The sequence below is a fragment of the Eptatretus burgeri genome, chromosome 12, assembly GCF_056783735.1.
Source record: "Eptatretus burgeri isolate ZD-2024b chromosome 12, Ebu_testis_v1, whole genome shotgun sequence".
Classification (NCBI taxonomy): Eukaryota; Metazoa; Chordata; class Myxini; order Myxiniformes; family Myxinidae; genus Eptatretus; species Eptatretus burgeri.
The window spans coordinates 45,680,288-45,701,223 of record NC_140972.1 but is presented as its reverse complement, the minus strand read 5'-3'; the positions used below and the strand labels follow the sequence as shown (position 1 = coordinate 45,701,223).

At 42.0% G+C, this 20,936-nt stretch overlaps 1 protein-coding gene across 5 annotated transcripts in view; it reads left to right on the top strand.

Moving 5' to 3' along the window:
* The window catches only part of LOC147015529 (protein AF-9-like), a 180,375-nt gene that overhangs the window by 76,410 nt on the left and 83,029 nt on the right, over positions 1–20,936 (top strand). For 4 of the 5 annotated variants that reach the window (XM_085850347.1, XM_085850344.1, XM_085850345.1 and 1 more), the window contains exons 3-6: positions 4,170–4,252; positions 12,419–12,562; positions 18,033–18,194; positions 20,483–20,554. In XM_085850347.1, coding sequence (XP_085706473.1) covers positions 4,170–4,252; positions 12,419–12,562; positions 18,033–18,194; positions 20,483–20,554 — 461 coding nt within the window. The remainder of the gene's footprint in view (positions 1–4,169; positions 4,253–12,418; positions 12,563–18,032; positions 18,195–20,482; positions 20,555–20,936) is intronic. The other variant, XM_085850346.1, reaches the window with a different exon arrangement.

The window sequence follows — 20,936 nt, the reverse complement described above, 5'->3', positions numbered from 1 at the left end:
GATCTGTCCGGGGGCTGGCAGGATAACTGAGAGGTATGTGCACTAACCTTTGAACTGTCCAGCCTGGATTTGAATCTCGACCCAGCTCTAAACTGTCATCCTGGTGGTTCACATGCTGGGCGGTGCATCGATGTGTGTGTGCATCCTTCATAGGAAGGATGTTAAACCAGAGGTGCCATTTGCCAGCACTGGTTGTTGGCACATGTTAAAGAACCCACAGTCTCTTTCATGAAGAGTAACCTAATATTGCCAGCAGCCCAGCACCCCTGCTAAATTCCAAATTCCTATCTCTTCAAATGTCAGGCCTGGCCTCCCAGTTTGTTGGACATGGGCCAAAAATATTTTGATGCTAACCCCATCTTCTTTGTTTGGATGCAGCCCAAGGCTGCGGGGTAGCATCAGTGGTTGAGGGTGCGGCTGTGCTGCTGATGCAATGCCCTCCGCAGGTTAGGCCAGGAATTTGGAATTTGCCCACGGTGCCAGCGATAGCTCGCCTATGCTTCCCGAAAGATGCCGTGGGATCTTCAAACATCCACCAACGAATGCTGGCAGATGGGACTTCCATTGAACGTTCATCCGAGGGATGACACACAACACTGATGAATCACCTTGCCTGTGAAACGTCAGACTGACAGTTTATGGCTGGGTCTGGATTCAAACTCAGGCTATAGACAGCTTAGAGGTGATCGTGCATACCTCTCAGCCATCCTGTCAGCCAGCTGACCCCATAAGAAAGTTGGAATAATTGGGGCCATGAAAATAAGTAGTTGTAGTTGTTGTGGTAAGTTATCGTCGTCCAGCACTCAATCGCATGTATTCTTTTTGACCAATTCCGTAAGATCTACCAGCACTGTGGGTCAGCCCTTATCAATTCGATCATACATGGGTGCTCTTCTGGACAGTACAATTTTAACTAATTCATATTGGAACATACAGTTAGCCAGAGACCCGTCGTCCCACCTTTTCGCTAGACAATTTCCCTTTTCATTGGCCTGATAATTATTGACGGGCTGAATGATGAGGGACATTTCAACTTCATTTCTCCACCCACCTCTTCCCTGACCTGTACCTGTTTGTGGCGAGGATGTTGAGGTCACGGAGAGATTCACTTACCTTGGCAGTGATATTCATGTCTCTGCTGGCTGTGAGCTAGAGGTCAATAGACGTCTAGGTCGGGCCTTGGGAGTCATGGATTCCTGGATCATGGGGTATGGTGCTGTCAGTACCTGTGCAGGTGGACAAAAGTCTGAGTCCTCAGGTCATTGGTGCTTCTAGTCTTGCTCTACGGATGTGAGACTTGGTCTCTGACCAGGGAACTGAGATGTAGACGTAATTGCTTTGGTACCAGGTCTCTTCGGAGAAACCATGGCTATCGCTGGTTGGACTTTGTGTCCATCGAGCAGTTGCTGAGAGAGACTAAAATGAGATTTGTTACCTGCATAGTCCATGAGCCTCAGCTGCGGCTGTTTGGACACGTGGCTCGTTTTCCTGACGCTGATCCTGCTCACCAGATTCTCTCAGTCGGGGAGTCTCGTGAGTGGAGGAGGCCAATGGGCCGACCACGTGCCTCGTGGTTGCAGCAGGTTGATCAGCATCTGAAGGAGATGGAGATGGGCCAGGCATCTGCCTTGGGGATGGCCAGACGGAGGCCCCTGGAGTTCTGGCAGAAACGGTGGAAAGTGGACGCAGCGACGCGCTGCTCTTGCACATGCTCCCATACCTGACCTGACCTGACTTCCACTATTGAAGCCCTGTAAACGTCTCTCCTTGGCACTTCTCCAAGGCACCACCTCTGTTTCAGTTCCGCTATTTAAGTGCGTCTTGGGGGATCAGAAAAGCATGTGCAGAGTTCACTGAGCGACCTTCGGTAAACATCCCACACCCTCTAGTCTCAACCCTAGAGGTATCAACGAGAGACTTTACGGAGCCGAGAAATGTTCAGCAGTTTTCGTCACGATTTGCTAATTTATCACACTTTGTCACCATTACCAGTAGCATAACACACCAGATATGATGGACAGGATTTTGGTTCAGATCCAGATGCAGGTCAGGTCAGGTATGGGGCATGCGCCGGAGCAGCGCGTCGTGGGATATTATCAGTGGGGAAAAACATAAGCTGCTCAGCCTGGCGGAGGTATGCGCTCTGCCAGTGCTGTTCCAGTTTTTACCTGCTGTTGTTGCTTACAAATTAGATTATTCAAATTACTTTGATGACGCTCGAGTGTATGCACCTGGTGTTGTATCTGCAAGCATACTGTATTCCTGTGTAGCAAGTTGTAGTATAAAGACATCAGTCGTTGGTACTGTTAATGAGAATTGTTCACTGGTACTCAGCAAACGCGCAACATTCCTGCAACGTTTTAAAACAAATAGCAACATTGCTGGAATGTTGTGGGCCATGTGATCATAAGGGAGTGGGGTGAGGGGTGTTTTTTGGGGGGCAGGGGGGGGAGTGGCAGGTTTTGAGGCCTGGTTGGGGCAGTAATTGGTGGGATGGGATTGGTCAGGCTGCTGACCGTATTACAGCACACCAATTTAAATTTCAGGCTCACAGCTTGCTGGCATACCGCATTCCATGCACAGATCACACTGAAGTGGAAAAAGTGAGGCAATTCAAAAACTGCAAGTGATTCTCCCACTTTTGTGAACCATGCTCTTTCCTCCGACGCCGCCGGTATTTTCACATCGGGACACATCTTGCTTCTCGTCTTCCATTTCATTTGAAGTACTTGCGTCGAAACCTCAGCTCTAAACCTGAACCATTTGAATTTGTGCAGCGGTTGACTTTTGTACTTTCTGTGCTAAGAAATTTGGAAATACCGTTTGCATTCGAAGGAGAATTTGGTATAGTCTGTGAGTTTATCTCTATAAAAGGAATGTTTTTCTGCTTTGCCCTTTAAGCGCCAGTTGATTACGAGTACAGGTTACTGCAGTGTTTAGATGGACTCGTCGGCTGCAGAAGACTTGGATGTTGAAATAGTGCATTGAAGTGTTTTCCTTCGTCACCCAGTCGAGTCCACGTGTTTCAAGATTTGCCGTGTTATAAGTACCTCCGTCACCGAAGGTGGATGGAGGTTATGTACTCGGGTTAAGTGATTGTTCGCCATTGAGAGGTCGGGCCAAAAATGATATTTCGCACGACGTGTCAAAACGTTGCAGACGGGTGATGAGAAAACTTGGATGAATTGGGCAGGTAAGAAGAACGAGCCGATTTTAGTTCAGGTTCGGATCAAGATCCGGCCGATCAGTGGGATACAAAACGTAAACTGTTCATCCTGGTGGAGGCATGCACTCTACAGACTGCCATCCTACTTTGTGCTCCCCCCCCCTCCCCATGTTCCTTTTGGAGCACTTGTCCCTCAATGCTGCAATCCTGGGTTCAAATTCTATGTCATTTGAGTCGACGGTTATTTTGTAACTATTTTTTGCTTTTATTCACTTCATTTTTATGACGGTGTTTGCATGCTGTGCAGAGGCAAAACCTTGGTCGCCTGCAAAGCATGTTATTTACTGTACTTGTGGCATGAAGAACTACTCCAGCTCGTGAAGGCTCACGTCAGTCTGCATCGGCGGACAGGTCGAACAATCCTCTTTTCGCTCAGATGAGGGGTTGGTGCCCGAAACATCAGCTTCTTGCTTCCCATGTCAGTTACCATTCCTCAACCAAACGTCCCGTTGATTTCATCCATTATGTAGTTGCGGACTACATCGAGGGGAAACGCACGGAATGGTTCTTTTCCTTTTCAGAACGTTTTAGAGCCTATTATACATGTATTTTGCAGTAATCCTTTTCATTGGCTCGTAAGTCCACGTACTCCTGGCAATCAGCTCTTGCTACCTGCATCGGCGTAACTCTTCCTGAGTTGTCGATTAAGTGAAGTCATAGTGAGAGAGATACGTTGTCTTTCAATACAATATTGGTCCAGTATCGGAGTAACCATGTGACGCGGACGACAGTCTTCATCATCACTGAAAATTGTGTTCACGTTGGTCAGGCCGTTGCAAACATACAAGCGCAAATTACATCGGGGCGAGGGGAAAGGGTGGGAGAGCAAGAGGGAATAACACGAACTCGTGTGAGCAAGGCGATCCCTCTGGTGTAAAGCCTAATGCTTATCGTCACATTTTATGACTGTCATATTTACCTGCTGTTTATGTGTCGTTGGCAGTGTGCAAAGAACCACCTTTCCGGTTGGAAGAGTCTGGCTATGCTGGATTCACAATGCCCATTGAGGTTTACTTCAGAAATAAGGCAAGTACCCCTTGTTATATTATCAACAAAAGTTTTTTTCATCGATTTTGTACAGGTGTGTGTGTGTGTGTGTGTGTGTGTGTGAGTGTGTGTGTGTGTTTTCTCTTTACCTCCGGCACCGAAGGTTGATGGAGGTTATGTTTTCACTCGTCTTCCTGCCTGTCTGTTTGTTTGTTTGTTCGTTTGTGAACAGGATATCTCAAAAAGTTGGCGACAGATTTTGAAGAAGTTTTGTGGAGAGCTTTAGGTGTGTGACAAGGACGAAATGATTGGAATTTGGTGAAGATCCAGATCCTGATCTGAGAATTTTTTTTCAGTGATTCTTCATCATTGAGTGATAGGGCTAAAACAACATATAGCACGGCAAGTCAAGTCTGAACCCAGATGCAGCCTATCAGTGGGAAACAAACTTAAACTAACCAGCCTGACGGAGGTGTGCGCTCCACCGAGTGCCCTTCCAGTTGTACGTGTGTGCACGTGCGTGCTGTTTCAGATGCCGAGTGCATGTTCGTTTCTCGTCTTACCTGAATGGATATGAAAGTACAAGAGAGATTTGTTTATAATGCTGTTGTTTTCGTGCTCCTACAATCTGACGTGCTGTTTGAAATCTTGTCGATATTCGTATCTGACATTCTGCAGTCGTATGACATTGCCTTTAGCTGTGTGCCAAGTGCCTCGTGGTCCATGATTGAGACCGTTATGTCATGTGCTTATTTTATTCCGTACCCAAAACCGGCATGTGCTACATCCAAGTGGGAAGTGAGTGCGTCCCTGCACTCTCAATCATAACGCTGGTTCAGTGAAAAGGTTTGCACTCGCCTTGAACGAATCAAAAAGATATCCAGTGAATGATAGCTCACTCTTAAACCGATGTCCAGGAAAATCTTGATTCAACGTTTCTGTTCTGCGGATGGATTAAAGCGATTTAGTTAACAAGTGTCAAACTCAGCAAATTTATCGATCGACTCCTGGTCTTTATTTTCACTCTCATTGCATTTAAAGAAACTTCCGTCGGGGGAATTGTGCCTGCAACTCAACACACATGGCACATCTGGGATAAATGCACGGTGTAATCCCGTACTTGAATTCCCTGCACCTTATAATCCATGAAGCGAGTCGAGTCGTTTGATTAGTCTTGCAAACATATATCACCGCTCTTCATTGAGAAATAAACACGCGGTCTCTCGATTGCTTGGAAGTTTATCGTCACGTAGAATCATTTTGAATTCGTGCTGATCATAATTCTACCGTACGTGTCACGACTTGGTAGACATTTGTAATTTGTTCAGGGTGCCAGTGATAGCTGGTTCGCTCTTCCCGAAGGACACCCTGGGATCTTTAACATCCACCAACTAATGCTGGCAGAAGGGACACCCAGCTTAACATCCTGGCTGAGGGTCAGCACACTTTCTGGTTTAACCAGGGTTATTTTTAGGTCATCTCGTTAGAGATGACCTAATAAAACCAGTCTCAATGTCCGTCCGTCTGTCTGTCCGTCCGTACGTACGTCCGTACATACGTCCGTGCGCATGCACTTACGTACCTACGTCCCCATTTTTTTCTTCCGATTTTCTTGATATTTGGTATGTGGGTAGATGCCGATGAGGGATGCACGACGGTATGACCTTTCACTCGATTGAAGGTCAAGGTCAACGTCAAGGTCACTCCAAAGTTGCGAAATCGTCCATTTTCAAAATCTATCTCCTCCGCCGTTTATGATCCGATCTTCGAAATTCCTTCGGATTCTGATAATATGGGACAATATCTAAATTTGGTCGGGCCAGTTTTTTGAAATTCGTCCTGGTTATCGAGTCACGCGTCTTCAAAGTTGGAAAAATCGTCGATGTGATACGGTGAAAAAAAATATTCGCCCGATCTTGATGAAACTTGGTATGTAGGTAGGGGTCGATGAGTGATGCACGACGGTATGGCTTTAGACACGATTGAAGGTCAATGTCAAGGTCACTCCAAAGTTGATTACTCAAGAATGGTTACAGAACACGGTCTGGTTCTGGATATCCTGGTGATGGAGCAGTGGTTAGGGCAGCGACTTGGGATCCAAGAGGTCCTGAGTTCAAGCCCCGTTGGGCCACTGAATTAATACACCAGGGGGTTGACTCAGCCTGTCATCCTTCCGAGGTCGGCGAAATGAGTACCAGTGTACTGGGCCGGTGTATACCCCGGTTAAAATAGGTGTACCATATCCCTGTGTCGTAAGAGGCGACCAGGGTTGCGTCAGGAAGGGCATCCGACGTAAAACATGTGCCAAATCACTATGCGGATCATACGGATGATCCGCTGTGGAGACCCCTAACGGGAGCAGCCGAAAGAAGAAGAAGAAGAAGAAGAAGAAGAAGAAGAGGTTACAGAACACGGTCTAAGTCAACTCATTAACCAATCGACCACTGTGAATGATAGTCGTCTGGACCTGATATTTATGGGTATCCCATCCGATAGGGTAACTTCCGGTGTAATTGACACTTGTTGGAGTGATCATAGACTGGTTTGGTGTAACTTTACTTTGTAAGAGATAAAAGTGCTGGTAATAAGGGTGATGGCAGCATCCATCAGCAGTAGTATCCATAAAAACTTGGAAACCATTAACAATTAGCTGTCAGTAAATGATTTATCCCTCAACCTTTCAAAAAGTGTCTAAAATCTAAAATGGCTCTCAAAGTGTCTTGATGTCAAAAATGTTTAAAAGGGTCTGAGGGACCCCAATTTATGCCTAAAAGTGTCTAAAATGTCTCAACGTGTCTAAAAGAGTCTCACATACCATATTAATATAAACCAAATCATTTTTGGCGGAATTGTAGGGGGTTTGGGGGGGTGGGGGAGAGGGGGCTCAAATGAAAGCGGACAGTAACACAGATGATGAAATCAGCATGCTCACCTCCCATGTACATATTGTGTGGTGATGAATTGAGGGATGTACTTTGATTTCTGATGTGTTGCTTATGATCCACCTTCAACTGTCCAAATCCCTCCAACCATGAAGCCTTTCAAACTCCACGCACACCTTTGACCTGATTGAAGGTCAAGGTCAAGTTCACCGATGCTATAAACTTGTGAAATCATCCATTGTCAAAATATCATCCGCCATTTATGACTCAGAAATGCGGTTTGATTTCTGAGGTCTGGTTTCTATCCTTTTGAAGACGCATTGATCATAAATGTTCCAAATCGTCCATTTTCAAAGTCTATCTCCGGATAACTCAGAAATGTAGTTTGATTTCTGAGGTTTTCTATTCTTTTACTCCCGGGCTTTCGTCTGTACGTTGAATCAAAAGACAAGACGACATCGAAGCCATTCTAAGCCGATCAGAGATCCACATCTCCAGAGTTTCAGAGATGACCATCACCCCCAACTGGGGGTAATTTTTAGGTCATCTCTACCGAGATGAGCGAGTAAAGCCGGACCCAATGTCCGTCCGTACATCCTTCCGTCCGTCAATTTTTCTTTCTGATCTTGATGAAACAGTATGTGGGTAGAGGTCGATGAGTGTTAAAAAACGATATAACTTTTGTCCGGGTTCAAGGTCAGGGTCATGATCACGAGGTCACGTAAGTTATAAAAATCGCCATTTTCAAAACCTATCCAGTCTGCCATTCTACAAGATATTCAGCAGCTGTTTATTGATTATGATAGTAAAAAATATTATCTTGTATCTTAATCGGACAGATTTTTGAATTTCCGTCCCGTTTGGCCGCCACGTAACCTTGAAGATGGTCAAAAACACCTCCCGGTACAAAGAAATCTTTTTACTTCCGATCTTGATGAAATTTGGTATGTGGGTAGAGGTCAATGAGTGATACCCAACGACATATTTTTTCCCGGATTCGAGGTCAGGGTCAAGGTCACGAGGTCACGAAAGTTGTGAAAGTCGCCATTTTCAAAACCTATCCAGTCTGTCATTTTAGGAGATATCTGGCAACGGTTCATCGATTATGATAGTAAAAAACATTATAGAGATGACCCTCACTCCCACACGGGGGTAATTTTAATATTTTTGGAGTCAGTCTATGAGACATTGCCATTGGAATATATCCGAGCTATAATTTTTTCTTTAATTTGGGGAGTGATGGAGGCAGCATTCTGTTGCCTTGCCTATCCACAGCTCAAAGGGTGGGATTCTGTGCGTAATTTCTTTCCTCTTAAGAGGACTTCTGAGTTTATCATATGTACATTTGAAGACTGAAAGACATGTCGTCTGGCATGAAAGAAAGGTTCGTTTTGATTACAATTCATGCAGGAAAGGAAATAGTTATTGAGGTCATGCATGTTGATCTTACAAAGTATAGAAACATCAAGACTGTATTTGAAGCCGATTAAAATAACTCCAATCCATAATTCCTGCCCTCCCCTCAGCCATGGTCAATTATATATTGCATTGTCCCGTGCTGAATGATTTGAGGACGTCAAGATAAATGTAGTCAGTAATGGCCAACAGGGAAAAATGATGGCCACAATTGAATCTTTACCCATAATGTTGTTTACCCAGAGGTCCTGCCTTGACACCATGCCAGGCAATCACCGGAGGGCAACGACATTTCGCATTTCAGACGTCGCGGATTTATAAATAAACTGTATTTCACGTGTGCATGGACATGTATTCACAAATTACATTACATAACCCGAAGGGCACTCGGAAGAGCGCACACCTCCGCCATGTAATGCCTGATCTATGAGAACATATCGGGCCCAATACATTTTTGAAATATCATGCTATACAAATATTCACCTTTTTGGCCCCATCTCTCAATGGTGAAGAATCACTTTAATAATTAAATAAACCTCGTATCCAGATCCGGATCCAGATCTTCACCAAAATTGAATCAGTTCATCCTTGTCACACATCCAACCTGTCCAGCAAGTTTTGTCTGAATCCGTCCACAACTTTTTGAGATATCCTGCAAACAAACAAACAGACAGACAGGGGTGAAAACATAACTTCCTTCACCTTAGGTGGCGGAGGTAATAAGCCTGATGTTGGCTTAACAGTTGGGGTGGCTGGCTTAAGATATTAGGGTCCTGAGTTCAAGCCACGTCAAACCGTTAAAATTTCACCAGGCAGGTTGACTCAGTCTGCCATCCTTCCGAGGCCGGCAAAATGAGTACCAGTATGCTGGTAACAGGGGGCACTTCATCAGCGGCACAGCCACACCCCCTGAAAATGATGCAGCCAAGCAATCACAGGCTGCATACGAATAAATAAAAACATTACATAATATATTCACAAATAATATAACATCATTTCTGGATGTGACAAATTGGCAGTACCAATTTTATAAAACTCAATGTGTAGCATCCTACTCAAGATGTCCATATGTCGAACATGTCTGTACCGTTTGTTTTCCCACAGGTGCTGGCCATAAACCATTGCATCATCATAGATGGGGGTAGATATGGATTGCTGTGTTGTGATATGAATCAGTGCATCCACAGATAGGAGTGTAGATGTGAATTTCTGTGTTATTACATAAATCATCACATATGACTGTAGATATGGATTGTTGTGCAGTTGCATATATCATTACATCATCATTTCCAGTGGCCTTAAGTATTATTCACCCCCCCCCCCACCTCCCTCCAAAGTTTTCACATTTTGATGCCACCTGAACTCATTTCATGATGCTTTCAAATCAAATGTAATGTATGGATTCTTCACCCACTGCTCCAAAGTGATGAAGCTAAAAACTGTAGGTAAAATGTGAATAAGTTAAATTAACGGAGAAAATCAAATGATTCACAGTTGCATAAGTATTCAAACCCTTTCACTATTTAACCCTAAACCACTACAGGAGCAAATTATTTGTTTGAAAGGTTACTACAATAAGTGTAATATGTTTCAACTGTACGTAATCAGCAGTATAAATAAAAAATAGGACCACTGAACCTGAGCTTATCTGGCCCCTGGCCTAATGTTGTAACCAAATTTGGTAGCATTCTGACTGGTGGGTCTGGAGAGGAAGATTTTTGAAGAAATTTACTAAGTCAGCCATTTTGGCATACTTCAAGTCACGTGACTGGAGCGGGCTTTGCGATCCCCGTTAGCATTCAGGAGAGGAACGTTGCTGACAAATTTCAGCCGGATCGGCCCAGCGGTCTGGCCGGAGAAGTCACAAAAGGAGACTGACATCAAACGTTCAAACATAGCAGAACTAAAGGAATTTTCACGCGAATAATGGGCACACATTTCACCGCCTCACTGTGTAGAGCCCGTGGAGCCCTACCCAAAAAGACTCGGCGCAGTCGTTGCTGCAAAAGTTGCTTCCACCAAGCACTGACCAAAGGGACTGAATACTTTTACAACCAGTGAATTTTGATGTCTTTTTTTTATTTTCTTCTTTCTTTTTTTGTTGACCAGAACAATCTATTACGTTGCAAAGGACATTCCGAGCATACTCACGAAATATTCCACACCATTGGGAACAAATTCCTTTACAATGGCCCAATGGAACCCGGTTATAAATAACGTTCCGTCAGTCACCAAGCTATTGAAACTCGAAAGCAAAAACAAAATGTATGGACATGACGTCGACTCGATACCACACCATGAGTGTTCATGTTGCCATGCATTCTTGTCTGGTTCTACAGCTTGTGAGTTTTATGTCTGCCTTTTGTGTGTTGTTATTCGCAAGCAACTGCACAGTGATGGCTGAGAGATTCGGAGATTCCTGAACGAGTTCATTTTCTATTCTTATTTTTAGGCTTTGTCGTAAAGGTCACTCAATCTCCAGTTGCCAGTTCTTGCGAAAGTGCAATTTCTGGACAAGATAAAAATATCAAATTTGAGTCCCACAGCTTTGATTCAGTGTTGTTATTTGCTCTTGGTTGATCTTTTTTTTTTTTTTAATAGACCTTCAGGAAGCTGTAACAATATTTTCGCTTTATTCTTGGAAGTATCTAATAACCCTATTATGAGAATTCTTGATCAATGATAAATAGGCCATCACTGGCTCACAAGAAACTGGCTGTATTTAGGAAGATGTATATTCAAGTCAAGGCACCACCATCTCGTATAGCGGCCCACTAGGCAAGGCTCAGGTCTTTTCGACCACAGTGTGGTCTTCATCCATGAGTGCAAGCATCGTCAATTTAGCTGTGTTGTGGAATCCAGAGCATCAGTTGAACTGTCGATCTATCTGTCTATCTGTCTGTGTGTTTGTCTACAGCCATGCATTTGCAGTATTTATTTTATTTTATATTATTACCCTCGCCGAAGGAGAGGGAATTGCATTTGGGTCCGTTTATTTGTTTGTCCGCACAGAATGTTTGTGTTTTTCTCTGCAACCGCTTGTCGGATTGAGACGAAAATTTCACCATTGGTGCGACTGCTCCGTGTGGAATGTTTTGATGATAATTATGACGTCACAGTTCATGTGGTGTGGCAGCCATATTGGAAAAATGGGAAAAAAAACTTTGAACCTCTGTATCTCTGTATCTCAAGTACTTCTCATGGGGGATGGGGGTGTTTTGTTTTTTTTATGACGTCATCATTGCATTTGCAGAATGCTACATCCAATCAGTATGAAAATTTTTAAGGGTCATCGAGGAATGCAATGGTGCACAAAAGGTTTTTGATGACGTCATCAGTCACGTGATTTGACAGCCTTTCTTGTATTTTTTGAAGAAAAAAAAAAACCTTTAAAAATGTTCTTCTCTGAAATGGCTGAACCAGTCGTCAGTGCCAGCATTTATGAAGTGGCAGTTCTAATTATGTCTCTTATTAATTACGTAACACACCAGTACACAACACACCACACAAAACCACACAAAACAAGTCCTAGCGAGGGTCTACAATCTCTGATTGCTGTTTTACGTGTTTTTATTTGTTTGTTTGTTTATTTGATTATTTATTTGCGTTTGCAGTATTTATTTATTAAATTAATTTACTTTCCTCTGTGTGCACTGCCATGCCTTCAATATTGAGCCGCAAATAGTGTCAATATCTTTAGTGGCAATTAAACAGGTTTGTCTGAGTGTGGATTATGACTCTGCTGTAGGTTTCAAACTATCCATATGCACCTGCACAATCTTTTGACCAATTTGTTGTTGTTGTTGTTCCTCACAGATTTGTGATTGCAATGAGACTCCAATTTATCTATAGCCTAAACTGCCTCACCCTAGTTTGAAATGGTATTGACCCATTCTTTGTTTCACAGGAGGAGCCAAAGAAAGTATGCTTTGAGTATGATCTTTTTCTCAACCTTGAGGGCCATCCACCTGTCAACCATATCCGCTGTGAGAAGCTCACCTTTAGCAATCCAACGGAGGAGTTTCGCCTTAAGCTTCTCATGGCTGGAGGGGTAAGTGAGTTTGTTTTAAATCCCTAATGTCAAGTGGGATTCACATGACAGATGGTAATTTTGCCTGTTCAACATCCAATGAACACCCTTGGGGTGCTGAAACCTTTACAGAGAGGATTGCTGTGTTTCATAGATAAACTTACAGTCTACTTTATGGTAGTGTCTAACATCGTCAAGTTCTATTTCATTATTTATTCATTTATTTTACAAAATACTCACTTGGAACTATCTATCTGTACCACCATCTCCTACACCCCCCCCCCCCAAAAAAAAATATAGGCATTCCCTCCTTCCTTCATAACCATGGAAGAGAGTGGAATGCTCGCAGCCTCTTTCTAAAGAGGTAGCTGAAAAGGTAGTCACAAAGGTAAACAAGGATGTTGATCAGATGGGCGAGGATGAGATAAACTTACAAGAAAAAAAACGATATTGTGGAACAAGGTAGTATAGCCATCCCACAAGAGGTTCAGGTTTCTCGCATGCACATTCAGATTCAGGAGGATACCCCAATCCAGCTCTGAGAAAGATCTCTGAAGAAGGCTCTTTATTGATACATAGCAACTGTGTGATGACAGTCAAAGCAAAGTTCAAGTTTCTATTGATTCGCTATGTGAAGAGTCTGAGAGTGAAGATCAAGTTGAGTGCTCCTCTCAGACTCCCGGGGCTGTAAATAACCCCTTCAGATAATTTAATGAGCTACGTGACTTTTTGCGAGACTCTTTTCACAAAAGCGACATAGAGCTGAGATGTTATTTTCCAAGCCTTTCTGCATTCTTTTGTGAATTGAAACAAATGGTGCTTAACCCAGATACACCTACGCTGATGAAAAAGAAAAATGATTCAAAAAGCTCGACAGGAGCTCTGTCAGTAAAGTCCTTCCTATTTTTGATCATTATTTAATACTTCAAAGTATGGAAGTAAACGTTGGTTGTTTGAACATCCAGTGGTGGTGCCAGTCTCGAATGCAAAGTTCAGGTTATAGATTTGGTAAGACATTTACATTTGGACATTGTGATATTGCAAGAGATGTACAGAGACATTTATTCTCAGGCTCAACGGACAAGATTAATGAAAGGGCAATGGTTCTTTAGTGATGTGAGCTTCACTTGTGCACTCTCGGGTTCCATACGACGACGGGTTATTCCTGATCGTTTGGCTTGCCTCAAATTTATTTACAGTCAATGTTTTTTTCTTTCTAAACATTTTTGATCCTAGCACAAATACTGAAAGGTATACCTTATTTTTAAACTAGATACCTTTCTATCTAGTATTGATTTCAACTCTTGTTTTTATTTTTAACGAGTGATGATTTTAATGGTGCACCCTCGGTCCTGTTTTGGATGTGAATAGTGTGGAACCGCATCCCAAGTCGGCCAAGCCTTTAATAAAATTGCTAAATTAATTGGTGTTTGGAGAATTCAACATGGGGGACGGTACCTCCGTCGAGGTGTGCTGGCCGGATGCACACATTTTGTAGATTTGATAGAATTTATGCTAATCCAGCAAGGTAGGTTAAAATAATGACATCTGATGCAGTACCTTCCCTTTTCCTTGATCATTTAGTGGTGTCAATTTCCTTTAAGCTCACTTTGCAACAACATGGCAACCCCTACTGGAAGTTCAATGTTAACTGGCTCGAGAATACTGCTTTTTGTGAGGCATTTAATATAATATGGAATGATTTAAGAGATAGTAAGCCAAATTTTAGCAGTCTCCAACCTATGGTGGGACTACATGAAGGAACCAATTGCTGTTCTCTGCCAACAGTTCAACTATTTTACATCCTCGCATGTGAAAAGAGAAAGACTGGTGTTAGAATTTTTTTTTTTTTAGATTGCAATTATATGCAACAGATACATAAGAATCGGTTACTGCTGGAAACCAGAGAGTTCATAGAACACCTTACTCTGCACGGTCTTGAGAGAAAAAAGCCAAGGGAAGGGTGTTTTCAACTCTTGCCTTACGTTTCTGAGCACGGTCTATATTTTCCACAAGCCGAGATTTTGTCTGAATATCGATATTCCTCAACGCTGAGAGCGCCAGCGGCAAATTTAATTGGTCAATATGGCGTAATATTTTGTCCAAGTACTGTACTGCTTAGCTGGAGGTTGTTTTTTTTATTATTAAAAAGTGCTAACAAGGTGATTTGTGTTCTACAGTGTTCAAGTATATAATTCAATTGAAATAAAATTAATGGTTTTAAAAGCTGTTAAAAAAAAACTTTTTCGGAAGTTTACCACTGTTGATGCACTGTCTTTTACACTGCCTTATTTAACACGTTAAATCAGTTCTTCCTGCCTGTTCTTTGTGTCCCTATGACGTCTCTAAAAACAGTTTCCTGTTTTAATTGATTTAAAATTTTATTTGACTGCCAGACAGGCAGATAGACAAAAAAGTACCTTCTTCCTGTGTGCGTGTGCTCTCTCGGGACGAGATTCCGTACAATTTGCCAAATTCAGAGCCAAATTATGCTGAACTGCAGCTTCGTGTTCAGAATCGTGTTCTATATATATATATGTTCAAAATATATAATTAAATTGAAATTACGTAGTTCCTTGATCACAGACAGACAGACAGACAGCCAGAGTGAATCAATTGTTTAACCCTGCTTTCACTTCACGCACTGGGTAAAAAGTCCATTCTTAATGACTTGGTTGATTACCAAGCAAAAGGTACAATGGGCTCAAGGATGGATCATACTTATATGCTCGATGCACTGACGAGTTTTTTGTGGTTTTGTGTTTCGACAAACGGATTGCTCATTGAAGGCAAATTGAGGTCTTGAAAATCAAAACTGGAAAGATTTCAACAATGTAAGAGGGAATCAAGGGAGAGGTTTATAACTTGTTAACCTCCGCCATCGAAGATGAACGGAGGTTACTGTTTTCACCCCTGTCTGTTTGTTTGTTTGTTTGTTTGTTTGTCAACAGTATTACGGAAAAACTCCTCCACGGATTTCGACGAAACTTGGTGGGGGGGATTAGGTATGGTCCAAGGACCATGCCTTTAGATTTTGGACTTGGTCCAAAGTCCAATATGGCCGCTATGGCGGCCATTTTGAAAAAATATTTGATTTTTTTTTTGTTTGCATTTCTACATGTTTTAAGTGATTTCCAACGAAAAAAATTGTTCAAGGAAAAAAAAAGAAAAAAAAAACAGAAAATTTTGCAACTTTTTTTTCAACAAAATTTCGATTTTTTTTTTTTTCATTTCTACATGTTATATGTGATTTCCAACAAAAAAAAACATGCCAAAATTATAATTGCGGCTGATTTTGGAACTTCAGGTGGATATACCCACGTAAAATTAATTTGTCTCAAGGAATCTAGTTATGACGAATGAATTGAGTATGTAAAAGTTAAAAGTAAAAGGGAAAGTTGAAAACTACAACTCTGTGAGCACTGTTGACGTCAAATTGAATGAATAGGATATCAGGTTCACTTGAGTGACCCAGCAGTATTGGCGGCGGAGATTTTGCACTCTACCGAGTGCTCCCCCTCTAGTTTTTATACTTGTTTAAAGCAAGTCATGTTGATAGCGTAGCAGTACGGTTCTTTACTTTACTTCTCTCTTGCCAACATTAGGAGGGATAATCTCGGTTCTTTCCTGTCCTTGTAAGAGCTCACCAATTCTCTTGTTTCCCGACCATGCGGCAAATCTCCAGGACTGGATGGCTTCCCTGTAGAATTTTATAAAGCCTTTTGGCCTTTACCTATGAAGTTTTCCAGAACTTTTGGTAGTCTGCTTAGACAGTTTCCAGTGTGGTAAATTGTCACTGAGCTGTCATAGAGCAGTGGTTAGTTACTTCCCCAAAAAGGTGACCCTCAGTACATCACCAGCTGGCACACGGTCACTCTGCTGAATTCTGATTACAAAATTTTCTCCAAAGCTTGAGCTCGATGCATTGCACTTTTTTTTCTTTTAGAGATACCAGTTCACAGTATGTATGCCTGGTGTTGGCTTAATGGTTAGGGTGGTGAGCTTGGGATCTGAACGTCGACTTCAAATCTGGATTATCTGTTGAATTAATACCAGGTGGGGTTGACTTCGCCTGTCATCCTTCTGAGGTCGGCAAAATGAGTGCCAGCTTGCTGGTATCCTGTGTTGGAGTGGCGACCCATTCAGGATTGTGTCCATTAGCCAGGGAGACTGCTTTGGCAGCACCAACGCTCTGCACGGAGTATGGTCCGAATGTATGGATGGATGGTTCACAGTGATCAATGTTATTGCCTTTTAAACCGACAAACACACGAAAATACTTTTTTAATCGGAGACCTCTGGGTTTGTGTGCAAGGTAAAAAATAACAATCTTGGTTTAAATATATATATATATATATATATATATATATATATATATATATATATATATATATATATATATATATATATATATATATATATATATATATATATTGTCGTTGATTTCCACATTTTACAAAAGTATTTCAAGTGCCTTTTTTTTTTTTTTATAAATGGTTGACAGGGATTAATCCTCTTTTTATACAAAAGATATGTTGTTAAATGAGCCTTTTTTTCCCAAAATTCCCTTTTTAATTGGAACTTGAGCGAAGTCATTGGCACGCCATCGCAAATCCCGACGCTTCCCACCGAAAGCAAAGTTGAAAGATGGCAAAAAGTTCCACCACGAATGACCCAATATTAAATTTTGAGTTAATTCTTTTCCGTTTTGACCCCTGTGACCCTAAGCTCCCACCCCCTGGGGCATGCTCCAGGGATCAAATCCATAAAGTTGTAACATATTTCTTGCATCCCCCAATGTTAATTGCATATACAAAGTTTCGTTTTTAAATGTGCCCATAATTGCATCTTTCCCTCCGCCACCGAAGATGAAGGAAGTTATGTTTTCACCCCTTTCTGTTTGTCCGTTTATGTGCAGGATATCTCAAAAAGTTGTGGACGGATTCCAATGAAATTTTGTAGAGGTTGGGTGTGTGACAAGGATTAATTGATGAGATTTTGGTGAAGATCCGGATCCGGATCTGGATGTAATAATTATTTTTAGTGATGCTTCACCATTGAGAGATCGGGCCAACAACAATATACTGTATAGCACGATATCTCAAAAAGTTGTGGACATATTCAGACGAAATTTGGTGGAGAGGTTGGGTGTGTGATGAGGACAAATTGCATCGATTTTGGTGAAGATCCGAATCCGGATTCTGGCGGAGGTATGCGCTCTACTGAGTGCCCTTCTAGTTAAAGTCTTTGATATGACTCGGCCGGGGTTTGACCCACAGACCTCCCAGATTCAGAGCGGGTGCTCCAACCATTACACTGCCTCATTCCCATGTCAAAAGTCACTTTTGGTACATATAAATTGATATCCATTGTATGGGTCAGTATTTAAGACATTCTATTTATTAATGGCCCGACTCATCTTGGCCTTATAAACGCTTGGATTTGTTTGTTTGAAAGGGTAGACTCACATTATGACCACTTTTTCCTCCAGGTATCGGTGTCCCTTGATGGTGCATCTGCCACCCACCCTGCACCAAGCCCTTATGTCCCACCACAACCTCCCACAATGAGCACTCTTCCTCCAGCTCCCTCGGGGAACCCGGGAGTTGCCTCAGACCACAAGAAGAGCAAACCCTCCACTCATCGGGCTAAGGTCAGCTTTCTAGAATGCTAACATTTATGTTTTCATTGACGGAGAATGAGACTCTACCTCACGTCTTGTCAAATCTGTTCCTTATCTCACCCCTCCACTCCCCCACCCCCAACCCTTCTCCCGTCGTATATGTAATATACAGATGGCTCCTTAACAGTCATTTTGGATAGCCAGAGAGAGCCTCATGGTTTAAATATTGAAGGCATGCACTGACTCTAATGATTTTTCTTGTGAAAATTTGTCTTGTTTTGTTCTCCATGTAGTGTTGTAAAAGCTCCTGCATGAGCCTTTGTTCCTGTAGAAAAAGAAATACAATATGTAAATTGGTTTTTTTTTTCTTCCTGAATTTAGATTTCTTCAAAAGGTATACTGGAATAACAAAAAGAGATGTGTAAAAATTCAGCTATTTCATACATGTGCAGTCAACTTCACCTTTTACGATGTCATTTGTGAGAGTGGCCTTTTGTTATGAGATGCAGAACACTTTAGAACCAAAAGTGGGATGCAGCATCAGGTGCTGATCAGCTCCTTGCTTAAATTGCCGTGGAGAAGTGATCAGAGTGAGAGTGGAATCGGATTGTGTAAACCGAGAAGAAATCGGAGGAAAAGGATGCAGGTGACTTGCGAGGTGAAAGCCTTGAAAGTTTCTGAACAAGAGCGTGTATTTCCGAATCCATGGATGAGGTTATGATAGAAAGCTGTAAAACAATTTTTCGAAACAAAAAGCTTATCACCAGTCGATGGAAACACAAAGACCTTTCGATACAGTTTTCTTTCGCTTCGTAATGTTTTGGATTCAGCACACCATGAAAAGGGGATGCGTGTTTAATTCAACTGCGACCGACTTCCTCGTCAACAATATGAAGCTGATAATCAAGAAACTATTTGATCTGATAAATGCTGATGACAGTGACTTATTAGCGTAGCCACTGGTAATTGTAAGCATCAAAAAGAATTCAGCCAAAGTCTGATGAAACAATGAAATATATAACAATTTTTGACTCTTTTTGTAAAACATTAATTGGTACCAACATTATAATTGCTTGGGTTGAAAGACAGGTTTCAAGTAGAAACAGCATTTTTGAAAATGCTTACAAGACGCAAAGTGAGATCCGATCTGTTACGTTTCACCTTTGCTAATAGTGGAGATCAACAGCAATGAAAGTGGTAATAATCAGCGAAGTTAGATCGATGATTTGTTCGAGTTATGTGCTGTTAAACCGATTTATATTTCCTTTTAGGTGAGCATTAGCAGAGACTGAAGGAACGACGAAGTGATCTTCATTATGAATGCATCTTGATCTCTTTGAGGTAGACAAACGCTCAACCAACTGAAAAGAAACTTTAATCCTTCTGGATGAAAGCTTTGGAGAAATAGCCGGGTGGAACACTGTATCAAACGCATGTGTCAACAAACAACGTCCAAGGAGACCACTCTTACTTGAGGAGCCCAAAGTTGCCAAATTGGGAGAAACTACAACATATCCAAGGCGGGGTGACCAGAACAAAACCCAAGCTCATGTTCAGTGATAAGTGAGTTCGAGAAGAAATGAGATCTTGTACTGCAACAGGAGCTTCCATTGCCTAACTTGATATAACATTAAATACTTAGGGTAACAATTGAGGATAAAGTCTAAAAAAAAATTCCAGGAAACCTGAGGGTGTGACATTTGCTTCTTTGCATGCAGGAGGAGGACGGCCAGACTAAAATAACAATGAACAATAAGTTTATGGGGTAAGCCAGTTGATTAGAGCAAGTCTTCAAAATATCGGATGAAATGCAGGTGGAATCAGTCCCATATATTTTGCTTAAGAAACAAGACCGATTCCACTTGGCTCTGTCTTCATGGAGATCCAGGAATGGATAAAGCGACTTGGCTTTTATTACAAGAGGAAACTACCCCCCTCCCTCCCCCCCAAATTAGAGAAAGTGACAGGTGCAACCACTGGCACTGGCATGAGAGTACCCAAACAGGTTAGTTTTTTTTTTATGTAGTGCATACCTGATACTATCTTTCACAGTAGAAGTAAGAAGAAGAAAATTTTTTATTACAGATTGTGAAGATACTTCTTAAGGTTTGATGAGACTGTGTGTCAGTCTGCTGTGCACGTTGTGACTCAACATCATTCCCACCTGTTTTGAACTACTCAACTTTCTCTTTCTCTTTCTCTTTCTTTCTCTTTCTCTCTCTTTCTCTCTCTTTCTCTCTTTCTTTCCAAGAGCCTGGTGGTATTTTGGTCACATCTGTTTCTTTTGTTTACTGTCTTTTATCCCTCTCCTCACAAAGGACAATATCGCAATGGATACAACCCAAGACAAGACAGAATGCTTAGACTCCACCTTCGCTTTGATGACCAAGGTCCCGAACCCATTCATTCCTGTCTTCACATTTCTTTCCTTTTCATCCTGATTTCCCATCACTGTGAACTTCATGCCCAAAGGATGCCAATTCTTTTTGACATCTTCTCCTCAACTAAACAATGTAACATAATTGTTCGATCTTTCTTCATTGGGTTTGCAAAGTCCTTCATTTATTCTCTTTAAGGTCTTCACAGAAAAACTTCCATCTGAAAGGTGAAAAATATCACCTCGGTTCTCAAAAAGGGGGCCAAAACTAATCCACCCATGCCTTGTCTCCATTAACCAGCTCTCAAACTTCTTTGTGCTGACACCAGGACGCGTCTCCATTCATAAGGCAGAAGCTCGAGGCAGTTATCATTCCACTGTGATCTGTGCATGGT